Source organism: Lagopus muta, chromosome 14 (assembly GCF_023343835.1).
Source record: "Lagopus muta isolate bLagMut1 chromosome 14, bLagMut1 primary, whole genome shotgun sequence".
Taxonomy (NCBI): Eukaryota; Metazoa; Chordata; class Aves; order Galliformes; family Phasianidae; genus Lagopus; species Lagopus muta.
In genome coordinates this window covers 509,347-528,320 of record NC_064446.1, presented here as the reverse complement: position 1 = coordinate 528,320, position 18,974 = coordinate 509,347, and the positions used below count along the sequence as shown (strand labels likewise).

General features: G+C 47.8%; 1 protein-coding gene across 2 annotated transcripts in view; it reads right to left on the bottom strand.

Annotated features, from left to right (window-relative positions):
• The window catches only part of NRG2 (neuregulin 2), a 152,758-nt gene that overhangs the window by 42,327 nt on the left and 91,457 nt on the right, over nt 1-18,974 (bottom strand). The window contains exons 2-4 of one of the 2 annotated variants that reach the window (XM_048960573.1): nt 16,430-16,601; nt 5,580-5,698; nt 2,034-2,099 (exon numbers count right to left, since the gene is read on the bottom strand). In XM_048960573.1, the coding sequence (XP_048816530.1) occupies nt 2,034-2,099; nt 5,580-5,698; nt 16,430-16,601 (357 nt within the window). The remainder of the gene's footprint in view (nt 1-2,033; nt 2,100-5,579; nt 5,699-16,429; nt 16,602-18,974) is intronic. The other variant, XM_048960574.1, reaches the window with a different exon arrangement.

The following is an 18,974-nucleotide window of genomic DNA, read 5'->3' as shown; positions in this document are numbered from 1 at the left end:
GATAGACCAGCAGTGATCAGGCATGAAAATCAGTGATAATGTGTTATTAGCTTAAAAGTTGAGAGAGAGCATAAGAAAGAATGTAAAGGAAATAGTTGATTACAACTTTATGTCTGTAGACTTTACCATCTCTTCGTATCAGTAAGAAAAATGCAGACAGCCAAGCAGGCCTTACCACACTGAGAGAGCAAAGGAAAAAAGTTCTTTCAAAGGAGAAAGTTCCGTGCAGGTCACACGGCATTTTTGCACGTCTCCATTCTATTGCTGAAATTTTGCTTTCACTGTAATGAGCACATATATAATGTGATGAAAATGCACTGTATGGACCTACGCTGATGAGCACAAAGGAAAAATCCTGGGGAAAGATGGTACAGTCATTGCATCAGTACTGCCACATCCCAGCGTGATGTGACCAGTGTAGTGGAAGGCCAAGAACAATGAAAGAGCAAATCATAGAATTACAGAATTGTAGAATCATAGAATTATAGAATCACAGAAAGGTCTGGGTTGGAAGAGGCCTTTCAGATCACCTAGTTCCAACCTCCTGCCATAGGCAGGGCCACCTCCCTCTAACCCAGGCTGCTCACAGCCCCATCCAGCCTGGCCTTGGATGTTTCCAGAGTGGGGGCAAAGCCTCTCTGGTAACTTCTTCCAGTGTCCCACAGGAAAGAATTTCTTCCTAATATCCGGTCTAATCTAACCTCTTCCATTTTAAAGCCATTTCCCCTCATCCTGTCTCTACCTGCCCTTATGAAAGTCCCTCCCATTTCCTATAGGCCCCTTCAGGTACTGGAAGGCTGCTATAAGGTCCCCCCAGAGCCTTCTCTTCTCCAGATTAAAGAGTCCCAGCTCTTGCAGCCTGTCCTTCTAGGGGAGGAACTCCAGCCCCCTGATTGCTTTGTGGCCCTCCCCTGGGTCTGCTCCAACAGCTCCACATCCTTCTTCTGCTGAGGACCAGAACTGGAAGCGGTGCTCCAAGTGGGGTCTCACAAGAGCAGAGTTGAGGGGCAGAATCACCTCCCTCAATCTGCTGGTCAAATGCTAAGCATAGTCTTCTAAGCAGAAAAGCTTTCAGAATCAGGTTTCCTTTAAAATCATAAAAACGGAGCTTTCCAAATAGAAGAAGCTCTTATAAAATCTGGAAAGCGGAACTGTCACCACAGAGGTGCAGCCGGCTGCACTGTCCGCTCAGCAGCTGGGAAGGCGATGCAGCGCAGACGCGACAATGCCCGCTCGGCGCTCGGCTCGCCTTTGCACAGGCGCCCGGCGGGCTGTCCAGCGTGCTGGTGCTCCCTGCGAGCTGCGGTGCCCCGAGCAGCGAGGGGCTCACAAGCACTGCGTCCCATGAGGAGACAAGCCAACAGCCTGGCTCCCAGCTACACTTGCATACATTGCTCCACGCTTTGATTTTCATTTGTGCCTATTTTCTACTGCACTCACGACAACTAAATCCGAGGGAGCGTTGAGAAGTAGTTCTACCAAATCAAATCACATCAAATCAAACATTTTGGGAAATCTTCTCTTGTTTTCTGGAAACTCAAGAAATAATGTGCAGCAGTGAGCAGCTGTATTTTCTGGCTCTTTCTTTTGACATATTCTTGTGCCCTTATGTCTCTTTTCTAATATTTCCTGGAGCCTGCTTTGTTTGTTTTTTTTTTTCACCTAGACCCAAAAAGTTTAAATAAAATAAATCTGTAAACCAAAGATTGCAACAAGCACATCTTAGAAGTATCAATAAATCCATGCACTGGAAGAGCTGCAGAGACTTAAAATCCACCCCCAATTTTAAGTAGTGTGTTCTTCAAACTACCTTTGCAGTAGCTATTAACCTCTCCCTCTCCAAGATGGACACAGCAATATAAATCATATTTTGAAAGATTTAGTGGAAGATCAGGGCTTTGGGAGAAATGAAAGAGGAGTAGCAATTAAGGAAGATTCCAGGAGGCAATCAAGCATTTATGCAATTTGTCTCATAAAAACAAAACAAATAAGGGGAAAGAAGCTGTATGGGAGTGGGGGGGAAAGGTACTTACACTCTTCTTCCATAACAACTATTTTAGTTTCTGAGGCTGGTAAAACTTGTGGTGCTTTCGTTGTTCCTGGGGAAATTAAGTAAGAAAGTAGTGAACAAAATATCTAATTCGAACAGAGAAGATTGGGCTTAGCTATGCAGGGAGGAGAATGAGGGCAGGTGCTGCTGGCGGAACGGGCTGGGGAGGCTGCTGACACATTAGTACTGGTGAGGGGATGCTCAGATGGATCACTGGGGGAGAGGCAGACAAACACTTGCCCCTGCAGGGGGATGGCACAGCGCACGTCGGTCCCCTTGTCATAAAGGGACTTATACCACGATAAAAAGACAGAAAGGGCTCAGGGTTCACTGGGTGTACGATGAGTGAAACCACCACAGGTTTTCATTGCCCTAACAGCTGTGAGAGTGCAAAGAGCACAGCAGAACAGTGAGAAAAATGTGGAGCTGAAGAAAAGTCGAGATGGGCTCATGATGGCAAGCCTCCACCCTGTACTGGCAGCTCTGTGACAAAAAGGAATGCTCTTACAAGGAATGGAGGAGCTGGAAAGAGATGAAGGCCAAGGCCAAAGGCAGCGTGGGAGCCCAGCACATGTAGTGATTACCTCTTTACAGTGCAAGAGGCTGGGAAAGTCCACTGTCCACAGCCACTAAGGCAGCTGTCAGCAAAAGCCCCTTCTGGATCAAAGCCCCTCCTGACCGCCAGAGTCAGGGAGAAGAAAGCACCAGGAGGCAATGCTGTGTGAAGGCAAGATGGTGAGGCCACTAAGAAAAGGGAAATAGAAGGGAAGCAAAAAGGTTTGTAGGGAAAGTTAAAGTTTTCCCAGAGTTCTTAGCAAAGGAGGTGGTGGGGCATTAGTCAAGGAGCTGCCTAGTAATTTTCTGAGGAAAAAGAGCCTGAAACTGTCACATCTCAGCTATGCTCTCATTCGCACTTGTGATGCCAATATTACTCTACCAATAGAGAGGAAACGGGACATTCTTCTAAGAAAGCATCTAATTTACCTCAGAGTAATAAAAATCTGAAAAGAGCACCAAAGCACACCAGATTTTGATGAAACCCAGAAGCATTTCCTCAGAAACCGACAGCCTTCCAAAGCTTTTCAAAGGGAAAGCTTCTATTTTCAAGCTGGGTATTTTGTGGAAATTCCAGAATTGCAGAGGAGGAATAAGCTGCTGGGTTTGGCCAATGGGCATTTTCTAAGAGATAAAGGGCCATGGCACTGCAGCCACTCTCTTTCTAAGGAAAATCTCTTTTCAGTGTGGCATTTTCAGTGATTTGAGTCAGATATATGGGACTAAAGTGGTTCTTCCTGCAAGTGATAAAGGCTGAAAAGTTGTAGTGGAATAGAATACAGTAATGAGTACTTTGCAACAGCAACTCTGCCTCATCAGGCTGAGAATTGCTTGTCAGAAGAGACATCCCCATCCACAGACACAAGGGCCTTGTGTGTGAGCATCTCTGCCAGCCAGGACCCGGGGGGCTCAGGAGCCTCCACCCTCCAAAGGACCCTGTCTCCAGGGATGGGGCAGCAGTGATAAAGTTGAATAGAGAAGCAGAACAACTAGAAGCAGCAATAGCTGGAGTGAGCTTCAGGAAAAGAGGGAGGCTTCGTGGAGAGGGAGATTGTGCACCTCTGATTAATTGCTGTCAACTTGTAGGGTTGTACAGAGCAGAGTTGAGATGTAGTCAGAAAAAGCTCAAAGAGTAATGCAGGCAGGGACAGAAGAGCATACGTGGGTTCAGAGACAAGCAGATATCTTGGGAAGCTTTCTACTGAAAGGTATCACAGAAGAAAGGAGTGTGCAGAAGTGAGGTGAGGAAAGCTTCCCAGGCCCCAGGAAGGCCCAGCAGTATGGACATAGTGGAAGGAAAGAGGAGGATTCCATATGCGAGTGCACAGGCACAGATGAATGGTGCTCTGCCCTGAGGAGCTCCAGGGACAAGCAACAGAAGGGCACAAGCAAGCAGCAGAGAGGCAAAAGCCTACAGTGATCAACAACATCCTATTTACCTTTGCAAAGGACCACAACTAACTTTTAATTGCAAACACCTGCTCTCCTGCCAGCAGCAGCGAGCTGTGCATGCAGCTCAGTTCAAAAGCCAAAGGTAGATTTTCAAGGCTGCTTAGAGAACAGATTCATCAAGACCCCACCACAAGCAAGGCACACCAGGCTATCTTCTATTTACTGGATCTGCAGCCCCTTGCAGCCTGCATCTCCCACCAGGTAAAAGTGATTTTTGTGTCTCTGATTGCTTGTGTACTCTCAAATCATTACTGGGCAACTCAAGTGTGTCCTCGCACTCCCTGCAGCACGAGTGAGAGTCACCTGCTCCTGCCCTGGCCAGACAGGAAGAGTTACACCTGGGAGCTGCTGCAGCCTGATGCACATTGCCCAAGAGCTGTGAGCAGCATGCACGGTGATGCAGTGGGCGCTGCTCCATCAGTCTTCCTCTTCTGCAAGGGCTGGAGAAGTGGAGGAGGTGTGCAGGGCTGTGGCAGCAGGCACTGTCTGTGCTGCACACAGAGGGTTGTACACACGGCTCCCAGCCCAACAGAGCTGTTCATACCACGATGGGACAGCCAGAGCATGAGCCAGAGAAAAGAAGAGGCACTGCCTCTGTTGGCTTGCTCTGGACACTTTCCCTGTCATGATCAGAAAGAAGCAAGGCTAACTTTCCAGATCTGAGCATGGGCTGCCTTCCCCAGGCATTACGAGCACTGGCTTTGTGCAGGAGCAAAACTGAGGGGGAGTTTGCAGTATTCCAGCCTCACAAAACATTTGGGACTGCAGACCTTGATGAGGCAGAGGTTAATACAGAAAACAATGCCAGAAAGCAGTGGGAAAAAAGGCACCTTCCATCACATGTGACCAGTATTATTGAGAGCACAGCAGCAGTGAAACTGGACTGTGCCAAAGGGCCACATGGCAGAGCCAGGGCTCCCGCAGCGGCCATTGACGGCAGGAAGAAGAGCTGAGGCAACAGAGCTCACAGCAGCCATCCCTCCCCTGCTCACACCCTCCCGGCTTCTGGCAACCACTGCAGGGACTTTCAGAGCTGGAGGGAGCATCCAAACCATCATGTTAAGCAATGTAATTACAATGACCGAGATAATAATAAAACCACCTAACCTCAGACTCCATCCACTGAGCTCTAAGAGATGGAGCACACATTCTAGGATGAAAACCAGAAGCAACTTCACTCATCACAAAGCTATGGTTTAATTACTTGTCTTCTGGTGTGTTTTGCTTCTCAGAAAATCTTTAAAAAAATAAAACATCAAGCCCACCAGCTTTCTTTCTTCCTTGCCCTTTTTAAAAAATACGTAGACTGTAAGTTTATTTAAAATGTAAATGAACCACATTGCCAGTGACAGATAACTAAGATAAACATTTATGCTAAGCTTCATTTTTCTTATCTCCCAAGATTGTTTTACTTGATATCCTGAAAGCATGAAACAAAATACAAGACAGATCACCTGCAGAACCTCCCGCTTTCTGCTTGAATGACAAATGGCTCAAGACATTTACTGACTTCTTCACTTACCACTTCTCACATTCAGGCTGCCTTTTGCGGTGTCTTTCCCTAAAACGTTCTCCGCTTCGCAGCTGTACTCCCCAGCATCTTCCAGCTTCACCTTGTTGAACTGCAGTCTGGAAATCTTTCTGTTGGAAAGTATAGCAGACATTTCTTACTCAATTGCTAACCATCTTCATGAATTGATAACCATTCCTGGCCCTGCTACACTGCCTGATAAGTTATCCCTTCTGCAGGAGACGGTCTGCCTGATCTCACCAGCTGATCAGGATTCAAATGAGACCCTTCCCAGGAATCACAGCCATCGTCATTTCCTAACTGACCATCTCTCTTTGAACCCACTGCTCTTAGCCTGATGCCACGGTTTGGTCTGACATCTGCTCCCATTCTCAGGAAGGCCATACATGAAAAGTCAAGAAGTCTTGTGAGGGGTTGAACCCAAGACCCCAACTCCCCAGCACACAGACCTGCACCAGAGAAAGGCCACTTTCCTGAAGAACACCAAGATCTGACTGCAGGAAGGAGAGGAGCAGCACGTTCTGCACCTTAGCAAGGAAGACAAGCAGCTCAGCTGCCTCCCTTGCCATGTCCAGCTGTGCTGCACGCTCAACCCCCCATGCTATGGTCATGGGCTAATGTACCCATGCATTCCAGCCTGCAAACCACAGCCCTGAGGTTTGAGCTAAACAACTATCTTGTAGCTTTCTCTGGGCAAACGGGGCAAGCATTTTGTCTCCCCCAAATACACAGACTGCATTGTGTCGGGCTGACATCCACGTGATCACACACAGAATCATGATCATCGTGATCATCTTATTGGCCAGAAGCACCTAGGAAGATCAGAAGATGATGTAGGTGATGACTGCTCACCTGGCCTAACAACCCATGCTGTGTGCTTTGTGGGAATGGGAGCTGCACGGGGCTCTGTGGTGGTACAGGAAAAGGCCATCGCCTTTCCCTCCATCTGGCTCATGTCTCATTCTCCAGGATGTCTCTCTGACGACAAGGCAAAACCCTTTGTTAAATAGTTCAACAGAGATCAATCAGCCTTCAACACACACCAAAGACCACTCATGAGACCACAGGGGAAATCCCTGATCAGACCCTCTGTTTTACATTTCCTTCTGGTTTAGATAGCTTATCAAAAAACACCCTATGCTCTCTTTGGTGAGAACATCTCCCTCTGCTTGCTACCCCAAGTTCTTATCTCAGGTCTGTGTCATACAATCACTTGACAGACAAGCTTGGAAGCACTGGTAGATTTAAAAAGAGGTCCCACTGGCCTACGTTGCTGAAGGCAATATTCCTCTAATGTGGGAAACCGTTGTGTCTGGAAATATTTGCAACATTGCATATGTCATCTAGGAAGGACTTTGGACTGTGCAAATGATTTTCCATAGAAAGTCCTTCACAGAAGCGCACTGAAATCTCTTCAACACCCTGACATGTTGCTCTACTGGGAGCCATGGTGCAAGGACACGGAGTGAACATCTCACTTGCTGTGTTAGCAAATGAAAAGCACTTGAGATGATTTGGTACAGCTCCCAGGATACAGGCAATGCCCCGTTCTGCAGGATGTGGTCAAGCGTTCAATTACAAGAGTTCTGGCCCCATGTGGAACAATTTTAAAATGAATGTTGACAGTGTGTCTCCTGAATTCCACTAATCCTAGGTCTCCACTACTCCACAGTGCAAAGCCAGTTATATGGGCCAACATGCTCGAATGTGGGGGTCTAATCCAACAGGCTGATGTACAGACTCTGGGGAGGTATGACAGGCACTGGATGATGGGCTTTGGCCCTGTGGGGCTGTGGAAACCAGTGCAGGACCCCATTCCCCTCTCCCTCCACAGAGGCAGGTGTAGGAACAGTCAGGGAAGGGTCAAGGCCAGGTCCTGAAAGCTGAAAGCGTTAACAAACAGGCTGCCTGCAGCTGCCAGACAACAGTTACTCTAATGATTATTGGCTGCACTGTGATCTCAGATGCACAGCACGTTTTGCCGCGTGCAGTAACTGGAAAAATCCACTCTGTATCTCCCATGTCCGTGATCATTTGCAGATAAAGGTTTTTAAATTCCAAATATACAAATTAGTAAGTTATTTAGTGACACAAAAGGCTAATGAAAGGGGTCATACTTGACAGATTCATCTCCAGTAACAGGATGAGAGACATGGTCTTTTACCTGGAACTGGAGGAGAACATGAGCAGAATATAAAGCAGTGCTAGTATTTATAGAACCTCGATATCAAGGTAAAACCAAAGAGGATTATTTTGTTTTAATGCACAAAACTGTTGTACTGTCAAAGGAGATTATTTTTATTTTCTAACGCAGCTTGTTGAATCCCTCCCGGATTGCAAGATCCCCTTAGAAAAATCAAGAGCTTTTTTTGGGACCAATGATCTCAACAGTACAAAGTATAACGTCAGGCAAGAGACCTAGGGCAGAGAGATGAAAGGTACAGAAGAGGATGAGATTTAATGTAGAGCATAGCCACAGCAAAATGAAATTTTCTCTTCCAGTAAGCCCTGAAACAGTCAGAGAATTACCTTGCTTCAGAGCACCAGTCTGAACCTTTTAAAGCACATGAATCACAGAATTATAGAACTGTTTGTGTGGAAAGGACCCCTGAAGGCCGTGCAGTCCAGCCCTTGCAGAGCACAGGGACACCCGCAGCCCATCAGTGCTCGCAGCCCATCCAGCCAGACCTTGGCTGCCTGCAGGAACGGGGCACCGCCACCTCTCTGCGCACCCCGTGCCAGTGCCTCACCGCCCTCAGTATAAAAAACTGTTTCCTTATATCTAATCTAAGTCTCCCCTCTTTTAGTTTGAAACCATGACTAATGACTCTTCACAAGATGAACTCCACTGAAGATGTGAGTGAGATTAGGCCTTACGTGACTTGTGCGTGGCAGAGAGAAAGATGAGCAGTCCGTCTCTGTTCCTTTTTACTACTTTCACATGCTTCTGAAATACCTCAAAGCTGCTTAGGAAATTGGTTTTGCAAGTTTGCATTCTTCCTCCTGTTGCCTGGAGGGCAGACATTTTGCTTCTTTGATGGCCAAGGTGTGTTTGTAAAGAAGTGCCAAGTAACAGCTCCAGGAGGAACCTACCACAGTTCCCTGTCCCCTGCTGCCCTTCAGGGCTGTGCTCCCTGGGGATGCTGGCCCCTGGGACAGCCCTGCCGCGCTCCTCCCGAGGTGCCTGGCTGCCAGACGATGCCATTCTTCTGGAGGAAGGCACTGCCGCAGGCTGTTTGTTCAGTGAAAGGGCTGGGGTCACTGACAGATGCCATCATTTCAGTGCAGCGTAACACTGTTGACATTTCTGTACTCCAGGGAAAAATCTGCCTCATTGTATTTTCTGACCCTCAGCACATATGACTTAGCCACGCACTAATTATCTCCTGTAGTGCCAATGGAGGAGTGAGCCATGGAGAATAGGTTGTCCGCAAGCCCTGGGGGATGGAATCCACAAGGAGCCCTTCAGCCTGGCCAGAACAGGATCCCCAAAATACCTTTCCAGCCAAGAGAACAAGTCCCCCAGAGGGCAGTTTGAAGTGCCAATCTGCAGACTACAATGGGAGGCAGGGAGATCAGCCCTCGGCTGAGACCTACACAAAGATCCTGGTAAATCCTGGCCAGGAAGGGTGGCCTCATTGGCCGTAATTTAGACATCTCAGAGTTAGACACCGAAATATGAGCTTGGGCCCCAAGGCCTCCTGTACAGAGAGAGGAAAAGAAACAGGCACTTCATTCCACCCAGGGAGGAACTTTTTGTGACAGGACTCATGTTCCCACCAGCACTTCGGTTAGCTTGAATCGCCTTTCTCTTCCTCCCTGCTGCCAAGTGGAAACCGGACCTTCTTCCCAGGCCCCTTCGTCACAGAGCTGTGCACCTGGGTGCCCGCGCTGCCTGCGGACACCGATCTGTGGGGACTCGGTGAGCCCTGCGTGAGCTCAACTGCTTCTGCATGGTGCAGGGCAAAAATAGCTCTCGGATTATTACTATTGTAGTATTTTATGAGCCTTCTAAAAATAGAAGAGCTAACACAGAAGTAATAAAAAAGCCAAGGATTCAGCTAGTGAAGAGAACTGGAAGACGACGCCTTATTTGGCCTCTACATTGTCAATGAAAACCGTCCATAGTAAAAACACGTGAGATCCTAGGAAAAGGAAATTCTCAGATGTGCCTCTCACAAAGGGCATTTAATAGACTGCCGTGGTTACCTATTAACTCCTTTCCTCTCCGAACAGCCAGGCAGGCAGGCAGCACAGCAGTGCTGCAGAGAGCACAGGGGCCGGCACTGTGCCCCGTGCACTGCTCCGCACCGCCAGTGATTCAGTGGTGCCTGCGTGCTGTGCCGGCACTCTGCACAGTGGAGAATTTGCTCTGAGAAAGCGGGTTTATGGCTCGCAAGAAGATTCACACCATCCAGCCCTCCAGCTTACAGTCCCAAAGCACCATCTGGCAACAGCCCACCATCAGTCACTCTGCTGGCCTGAGCAGGGACTCTCAGTGTCCCTGTCTCAGGAAACACATTCATCTTCCCCAGCAAGAAGCATGAGAAAATCAGGTAGAAGAGTTCATTGCAATGTGAAGCAGACCAAGGATGGCCACGGCAAAGCAGCTCTGCCAGACAGGGCAGAAGAGGCAGCCAGGACCATGCTCTTGCCTGCACAGCCAGATGGAAACAGCCCCAAGCTCTCCCGTGCCCTCGGTTACAGCAGCACAACAGAGCTGGGTAAGCTGGCTGTGCTTGTGGTGCCTGAGAACACATAGCTGTGCTGGATGCTGTGAACTCTAGGGCAAGATCTGGCTAGTTCAGGATTAACTTTAAAAACAGTGAATGAGAAAGGGTGAAAAAAAAAGCAACCCTCAAGCAAAGCAATCAAATAAGATGGGTAAGAAAAGGGAGGTTCAGACTTCTCAGCTCAGCTTCCATCTCTCCTGTAGTGGCAAAGTCCTCCTTCCACCTTCCCTCACACCATCACCTGCCCTGCTCGCGGTTTGACTGCTGGGACCATGGGAGAAATGAAAGATGTCCTTGTGGGGGCCCAGGGCAGGACCAACCATCCCCAGACCCCCTTTGCCTGATCTCTCCTACCCCTGTCCCCCAACATTAAAGTGCTGTTCTAACCTGAAAAGCAGATTTGCCCCTTCTCTGCTCAGCAGTGTTGTTCTCTCTCTGTGCCCAGGCTTGGGGCAGGCTGATTTTAAAAGGAAGACTCGACCAGTCCTCACTCTGCAGAGCTGACACTGACACTGATCTGAGAGCTGGAGTCCCTCCTGGGTCACACAGCGTCAGCAAAAGGGGAGAAGATCAATAAGTACAATCCAAAGAGCAGGGTCACTTGTGCAACCCCCTCCATCCTCCCATTCAGCACTGGGCTGCATCTCCATACTGCCATGGCTGTCTGGGCACCATGAAAAGGTGCAGAGCAGCTGGGGCAGTGAAATCCAACCACATGGCCAGAGCGGATTTGTGGTCACTCAGCTGAGAGACCTTCCTGGTGATACTGAAAGTAGGACACTACTCCCAAGGGATGTCATATGGTCAGCCTGTCCCAAACTGAACTGCCAGCCCACTCCAATCTAATGATACACCTACTGTATCACCCAGCAATCCCTCTTGGTAAGAGAGCACACAAACCTCTGTGTGCCATTGCCCTTGTGCTGGCAAGTCTGCGGCAGCTGCCAGAGCGTGAAGGCAAAACATACACAAAAACACAGTTTTGGTTAAGGCTGATGAACCCTCTCATGTCACAGAGGATTCCCTTGGATTTCTTGTCCTGGAATTCATGGCAATCGATCCATCCCATGGATATTTTGAAGAATTTTCCTCAAACCCCAATGGCAGGGTTTGAATTCCTTTTAGGAGAATATAGATCATGGAGCAGCTCAGCTCTTTCCCTCTTTGCTATGACATCTCACATGTGTGCTAACAGCCTTCCAGGAGCAGGGACCTCACAAACATAGAACCTCCCTCTTTAAAAAGCAAATATCCAAATAGACAGTAAACCTCAGGTAGGGATGCAGTTAGGACAGTATGCAGAGGCCTCACTACATCAGCAACAGAACTACAGCTATTTCTGTAGCTGGGAGCAGAAGAAAGGGTTGGTGCTTCTGGGGGGAAAGCACAGAGGTCCTCACTTGGAAGTGTATCACATGTTAGATGGAAGCTGATAGGATGGGCAATTCAGAGGTAGGACTAAAACGTCAGGGATTGCCAGACATGGGAGAAAGGCCAGATAGAGCCTTTAAAGCAAAACCAGACAGTTTTAAATCAGGGGAGGTAGGAGGAGAGGTGCCATATTAAAAGCAGCAGTCTTTGGTGGAAGCCCTTCTCTGAGCACAGGAATGGAGACGAGCAAAGCTAGGCTGGAAGTACTTAGATAAGAGAAATGCATGCCTCTCAGGAACAGACATAAGGACATGGAAAAGCAGCATGGAACAGCAGCTTTGGATGGACAGACTCCTTCAAAACCTCTGTGAAATGTATCATTATTATATTACACAGGGTTGTACAAGAGATTCAGTTACAGTTTTGAGGCTCCCTTCTGAGTCTGGAGCACTTGGATCATCATTCATTTCTTCTTAAGTCTTTTTTTTCTGCAGTTAGCATGTGCCACGGATCCTTGCCAGTGCCTGATCCACGACATATAAGGAGAACCAAACAAATTCACGACCGTGGGCATACAGTGTGCTACCCCAGATGAACTGCCTGCATCCACTGCCACCACCCCAGCCCTTCTTCCCCAGATGCCAGGTAAAGCATTAAGCTGGGTGAATGGGATTTCAATTGATGTTTCAATGAGTGTTCCAGCCTAAGTCGTGTCACTGTGCAGCTGCAAGGGACTAAGATTAGATAGGGAGATAATTATTTTTTTTTAACCAGCCAACATCACTGGAAGAGACAAAATTTCAGGCACGTAAGCTTCCTTCCATGCCTATGTTTGCATACATCATCAATTGAAGCCGCTCAGCATCTGGCCATAACTTGTTAGTCACTATAACTCACTCATGCTTGATCGAATGCCCATTCCCTGAATCTCTCATGAGCCCCAACTTGCAGGCTTTGTGTATTGTTCTAGCTCAAGACCCAACTGCTTCTCCTTTCAGTTCTCAAGTTCCCTGGTTGAGTCCCAGGTGCGTTGGCCAAAATGATGTCCATCATCTCCTTTAAAACAAAAAACAGGCAAACAAAGGAGATACTCTCTTTCACACACCCTCCAATAAAGTGCCATCAGCAGCTAAACCAAATCCCAAGTATTGGGGACTTATAATGACATCGTGAGAGTTAGCAAGAGAGAAGCTCCCCTGGTGATTATAACAACACCGGTGCTCAAGAAGAGTCTTAGCTTTAAGGCATCTGGAATTGTTCTTGCAAGATCCATTGTCAAGTGAGCTTTTTCCTTTGTTTAAAAATGTCAGGCTGAAGACCCCTGCCAGAGTGGTGGTATAGCCTGCTTGGGCTTATTCTGGCTCCCACAAGGCTTCAACAGTTCTCTTTGCCCCTCCTTGTCTCCAGGCTTAATTAGGAAATCATTTATCTTTATTGGCACTCTCTTTCCCCTGCTGCTTTGGCATTATTATTATTTTTTGCCTTCATTCCAGAGCAGTGAGCTGCGCAGGGAAGACCACAGCCCCATTCATTGTGGGTGGGGAATAATCTACAGCAGGGAGCTCTACAAGGAAGACCCCAGCAATGAATCTGCCCCAGCTAGCATCGCCTCGGGGACTACTGTACAGAAACAGGAGAGCAGGGTATCCCTTGGCTCCACTTACAGGCTAACAATAGGGATTCCTGGTGATACTGAAAGTAGGACACTACTCCCAGGGGATGTCATATGGTCAGCCTGTCCCAAACTGAACTGCCAGCCCACTCCAATCTAATGATACGCCTACTCTATCACCCAGCGATCTCTCTTGGTAAGAGAGCACACAAAGAGAAGAGGCTGTAAGGACAGCAAGCAGGCTGCCAGGCCCTCAGACCACATCCCTCTGATTTCAGCCCACAATGTGCATGTTTCGGGGTAGAGCCCCGATGCACCCCGAAGTTGGGTAGTGTCCCTACACGTCAGCACAAAGAAAGTCCCCTGCCTCCCTCCGGAGCTGTCGTCTGACCACGTGCCAGGACAGTTCGAGAGTCAAAACTCAACCTTCACTTCTTGGCACCTCGATCCCTCTCAGGTGCACTCACAGGAGATGCTGGCCCTTTGGCAGCTCGGAAGGGGTGGGCCAGTCACTAAGCTTTACTTTCACTATGGAACGCAGTTCTTTCTGGGTAATTTCTCAAGGTCCCTATCTACTGTGCTTTATTTAAACTGAGCAGGAGATAAAACTCCAGCCAATAATTTCTTCCACCTTAACGAGAAATTTCCTCTCTGTGCAAGCCGGGCTTGCCCCAGCCTGTTACTAATTACAGATGGAACACACAGTTCAGAAAGGAGGAATCAGAATTGTTCCCCTCCCTCCAGCAAATACCCATTGGAAAAAAAAAGAAGAAAAAAAAAACAAAAACAAAAACCTCCCTTGTTAGATGGCACCAGAAAGTTTGTCAAACTGAGTTTGAAAAACAAGAGGAAAGAGGATTGATGGAAAAGCTGAAGAGTGACATACAGTTAACTGCTCCTCTTGTCCTTATAACTCATATTTCCCTTACTCTTCAACTCTAGGAAGGGTGGTAGAATTGGATAAAAACTCGATCGCATCTAGGAGGGCTTCAGTTCATCTTTCTAGCCAGAGATGCTGAGGCTCTTTACACACACAGGGAAGCTCCATTCTGCAGTAAGGAAAGTGACGCAAACAGTGGTAAGGGCATGAGCCACTTCATGCTGTTATGTTCTTGTCTCCTATCCTAATCCTTCACATGTCATCTAAGAACCACAGAGCTGCAGGTACAGAATCAAATCCAAAGCTGTGCCCACTTCTGCACAGGATTCACATGGCCAAGGGACATGCTATGGACAACACCTCCTCCTCCAGGGCACGGCTTCTTTTGCCTGGCTGCAGCAGACAAGTCAGTTAGGGCTTTGGATCAAATTTTTAAATAAATGATCACATGCACCTGGGCAGGTGTCACATGGTCTGTGAAGATTTTTGTCTTTTGTGCTTTTCCCATGAAAGTCCCTTCCCAGTGTTCAGGTTTAGGCCTTTGGAAGCCTCACTCTACTCTTAACTGTTAGAAAGAGCAAAGGATTACCTTGAGACCAATCTTACCTCTAATTGGAGCCAGGTGCAAGCCCCAGTTTTTGTGCATTAATCACCATCTAGAAAGTCTTCTTTTCTCAGCTTTACAGTTTGGGATGCTTCTCCTAACATGCTGGCAGTAATGATGTGCACTCATCTCCCATGCCCAGCTTTGCTTCCCTCTGCTGCTCATCCCCATTTGCTACTTAATGAAGAAACACAGATTCCCAAGCACTCTTTGATCCTCAAACTGCATCAGCACACAGCAGTTTTTAACATACTCTTCTGCATGCAGCCAGGTCCAGAAGGAGGAAGGTCCAACACCATTATCATCCTTCTCTCTATTTTCAGGTACTGAGAGCTAGCAAACCCACTGCTGCCTGCTGCACAAGGACAAGGATCACCCCATCAGAGCAGCCTCAGCCCAATGGCTGCTGGGGTCTGGCCTCTATGCTGCCCAGCTCCTGGGCTGGGATGGGAAGCAGATGAGCAGGGACACCTCACAGCTCAGACCTGTGCCACCAAGAGAGACTCAGGTGCTGGCAGAGCCAGGTGCTCAGCTTTCCCTAAGATGTTTGTCCTCGGGCTTATTATGCCAGCAGGAAGCACTTCTAACATGCACGTGGCTTTGGCCTCTCACTGGCAGGCTGCGAGCCAACACGCTGCCATGGAAACTAGGAAATGCCAAGTTATGACTTGACAACCGTGTTTTAAGGCTGTTCTTCCCCACTGGTGTCCCCGACCCTGGGGCTGCGTGGGAGCTGCTGTGGGTGGGATGCCGTCCTGTCACCGCTCTGCACCGGACATTTGGGACATGCCTTTAAAATCAAAGCTAACAGGATTTCAGCGAAATGAGAGCAATTGACAATGACCCATTTGAGCAGTTGAAGAATTTCTAATTATAAAAGCAAATACTCTGTCAACTGCACGATGAGAATAGATGAGCTATTTTTCACACACTGAGGCATAACATATGTTGGCATAAAATTAGTTTTAACATTTCCAAGGGATCAGGCAGTTGCAAGCCGACTTTGTTGCTGGCTAGGTCAGGATATATGAATGTAAGCACAGTCACAATTACAGAATAACTTTAGGATATATCATATGTAAATATTTGGCCTTGAAAAAAATAACAACACGGATTGATTTAAACGAAAGTGCAGTGGGAGCCCCTTATCCCTGGTTCACAGAATCACAGAATCATTAAGGTTGGAAAAGGCAGAGTGTGAGATCATCTAGTCCAACCCCAACCCATCCCCACTGTGGTTCCTGTCCCTGCAGCTGTTTCCCACCCCTCAGTTACCTGTTGGATTTTGCAGCATTACCCCAGAAGAAACTATACCAAGAAAAATAACGCATGCAGATCCTTGGCTTGACATAAAAGGTGAATGGCCACTTCAGTCACAACCTGCAATAGGGCCTAGCCACAGAGCTGCCTGAATAGGCACTGGTTTCCCAATACAACCATCTCTCTCAGTTTCGGTCCTGATGATCCATCAAACCTCCCAGCCCTGCCATGCCTGCCCATCTGACCCGGCTTCCCTGCCTCTTTTGCATTTGCCTGGGAGCTCAGCATCACACAGAGCAAGCTGGGAAGTTTGCAGGGCTGCTCCCCAAGTCCCAAACTCAGCGTTAGTTAGAGGGCAGGGCAGCCCCATAGCATACTTACTTCCCATTCCCATACTTGATCCGGATGTCTTTGCTCTTCTTCAGCTCTTTGCCATCTTTAAACCATTTGTAGGATGGCTGAGGGTTGCCAGCAGTCGCCTCACATTTCAGTGAGATCTTTTCACCAACGTGCACGTTTGGGCTTTTCAGTTTCTTCAGTTTGGGAGGGACAGCTACAAAAAGAGAAACCAGACAATGTGAAACTCATCTTTGTCAGAGGCACACGTGTGATGCCAGCCCCCCCAGAATCCATCTGAAACGTGTGTGCTGTCCCCACTGCCGCACGACGGTTTCACTGCTCCCAGCTTTCACTGGGGGTCACAAACGCTGGCTGGCTCGAGGTGCCCAGCACACAGCTCCCTCCTCGCTCAGCTCCACATGGCCAGACTTGATGGCACTGCAGCTGCCCATACACTGCCCAGCAGCCCCATATGCTTCCTTGCTCTCCCCACCAGGACTGTCCAGATGCAGATGCAGAAGCTCAAGCTCTTCAGAGACAGTTTTTCCCCGCATCCTGCCCTTGCTGACAACAATTACCGACACCTCTGTGATCACTGCCACTGCAAAGCACGCTGCCCATCCTACTGAACCATCCCCAGGGAAAGCTGCCAAGACAGACAGCCATTCAGCTTGACAGCATCACCAGCAAAAGCAACAGCCACAAGGAAGGGCAGCATGAAAACCTACACATGTAAAGGACAAGAAGGGAGGGACAGCACTTCCCCGGACCACAGATAGAAAGGTGAAAGAATAAAAGCGCTTGAAAAAGCTTTAGGACTTGTAGTTTCAGGTTGGTTGGACTGAAGGTGGGCTCTGCATGTGAGCTTTCCTGAATGTTTAAGACAGGGGATTTTACCACATACCTGGAACATCAGGCAGGAGAGACATGGAGAGAGAGAGAGAGAGAGACAGAGAGTTCTCTTTATCAGTTTCTGCCAGACTTTATATTATATCTGACATGCGTGCATTAGAAGGCTTGCAATTCTTCTTTCTGCTTTTTCATTTTTCAATCTAACCTTAAAAAAGTAAACACCAAGTTCCTGGTTTTGCCTTAAGATTATTGCCAACAATGGTCTCCTCTTGTCTAAGATCAAGTTTTTCCTCTGACTTATGCTCGTGAGTTTTCTTTTAGCTGCCTTACTGCATCCTGATTTTGGATATGGGACAACAAAAGGAGGAGGAATGTGATGGGTTTCATTAGAGAGATGATTATTTTGTAATCGCTGTGTCTTCTCTCACTATACAAGGGATGTAAAGGAGGCATGTTTAGCACACCAAGGGCAAATGAATGAGCCACACCACATAGTTTTCTCTCTTGTTATTTCTGCACACCCAAATCTGCTACAGTCTCCCTAGAAATCTGTGCCAGAGGAAGAAGGATGGGGAGGGCTGCATGTGTTAATGGGGCAGAAACTGCAGTAAACAGCTACAAGCATTTGCTTTAGGCCAAACACCGGTCTTGCACCGCTTCCCAGGCCACTGTGCTTTGGCACAGAGAAAGAGACTTCTGAATAAAACAGATCTCAGCTTTCCCCACATTTCAGAACTTCTGTGAAACTCCAAGGTGCCGTGGGTTTTGCCAAGCCAATATCCCTGATCCTTGCCTGGAAACAGGTTCATCCAAAAGAACAGGAAGGCAATGAATGGAGGAGAGGAGAGCTTGTCTCTTCTCAGAACACTATGCACAGAGAATCAGGAAGGTAAACAGGACCTTGTTTTTATAGGGGTCATTTTGGGGAATAGAGAAATAGGCTGTCAAATATTTATTCTGTCTGAATGTGTGTGTCGGTTGGCTGCTATTGTACACTGAGGTCACCGTGCTCCATGCCAACTCCATACATGTGCTTTAAATACTGGTAAGGTCCCGACCTTGGCACTGGTGCATCTGCTTCGCATTAGTTCCAGTAGTTCCAGGCTGGCGGTCTGCAGCATTGTGAAGCAGGCAGCATCTGGGAGAGATGGGCCAACCCTGACCCTCTCCAGAGAAAATGCTGGCGAGAGAAGTGCAAAGCCCCAAAACCCAGAAACCACTGAAGGATGAGGCTAAGGAAGAGCAAGAAACTTTCCAAGATCTCTACTTCTCAGTTCCTTCCCACCTGTGTGCAATCCGTCTTCTCCAAACCAACACATGGCTCTCTTGCATCTTCTACTCTTGGCCACCGGTAATAACTTGCACAACATTCCCCAACAGGTAGGCCCACAGAGAAACAGAAATCCTCATTTACAGCCATTAACTGATGATGAGCCTGCTGAAAGCCAGCCCAAGAGCTTCCCCTGCTTTTTGTTCTTATTGTTTAAACTGCAGCCCTTCCTCCTAACCTGAACTGCTTCAACTTTGGCTTACTGCCAATGGATCTTTCTCTGGTAAATTTGAATCCCATCTAGCAACCAGAAACCTCTTCCCTTTTTAGGTACGTGTAAACTATGGATGAATCACCTTTCAACCTTCTCCACCAGTAAACTAAAGTAGCTTGAGAGACAAAGGCAGCACACTAATACTGGAGTATGTCACAGAATGTTTTAAATTTTGGTTCACTTCCAGCTTT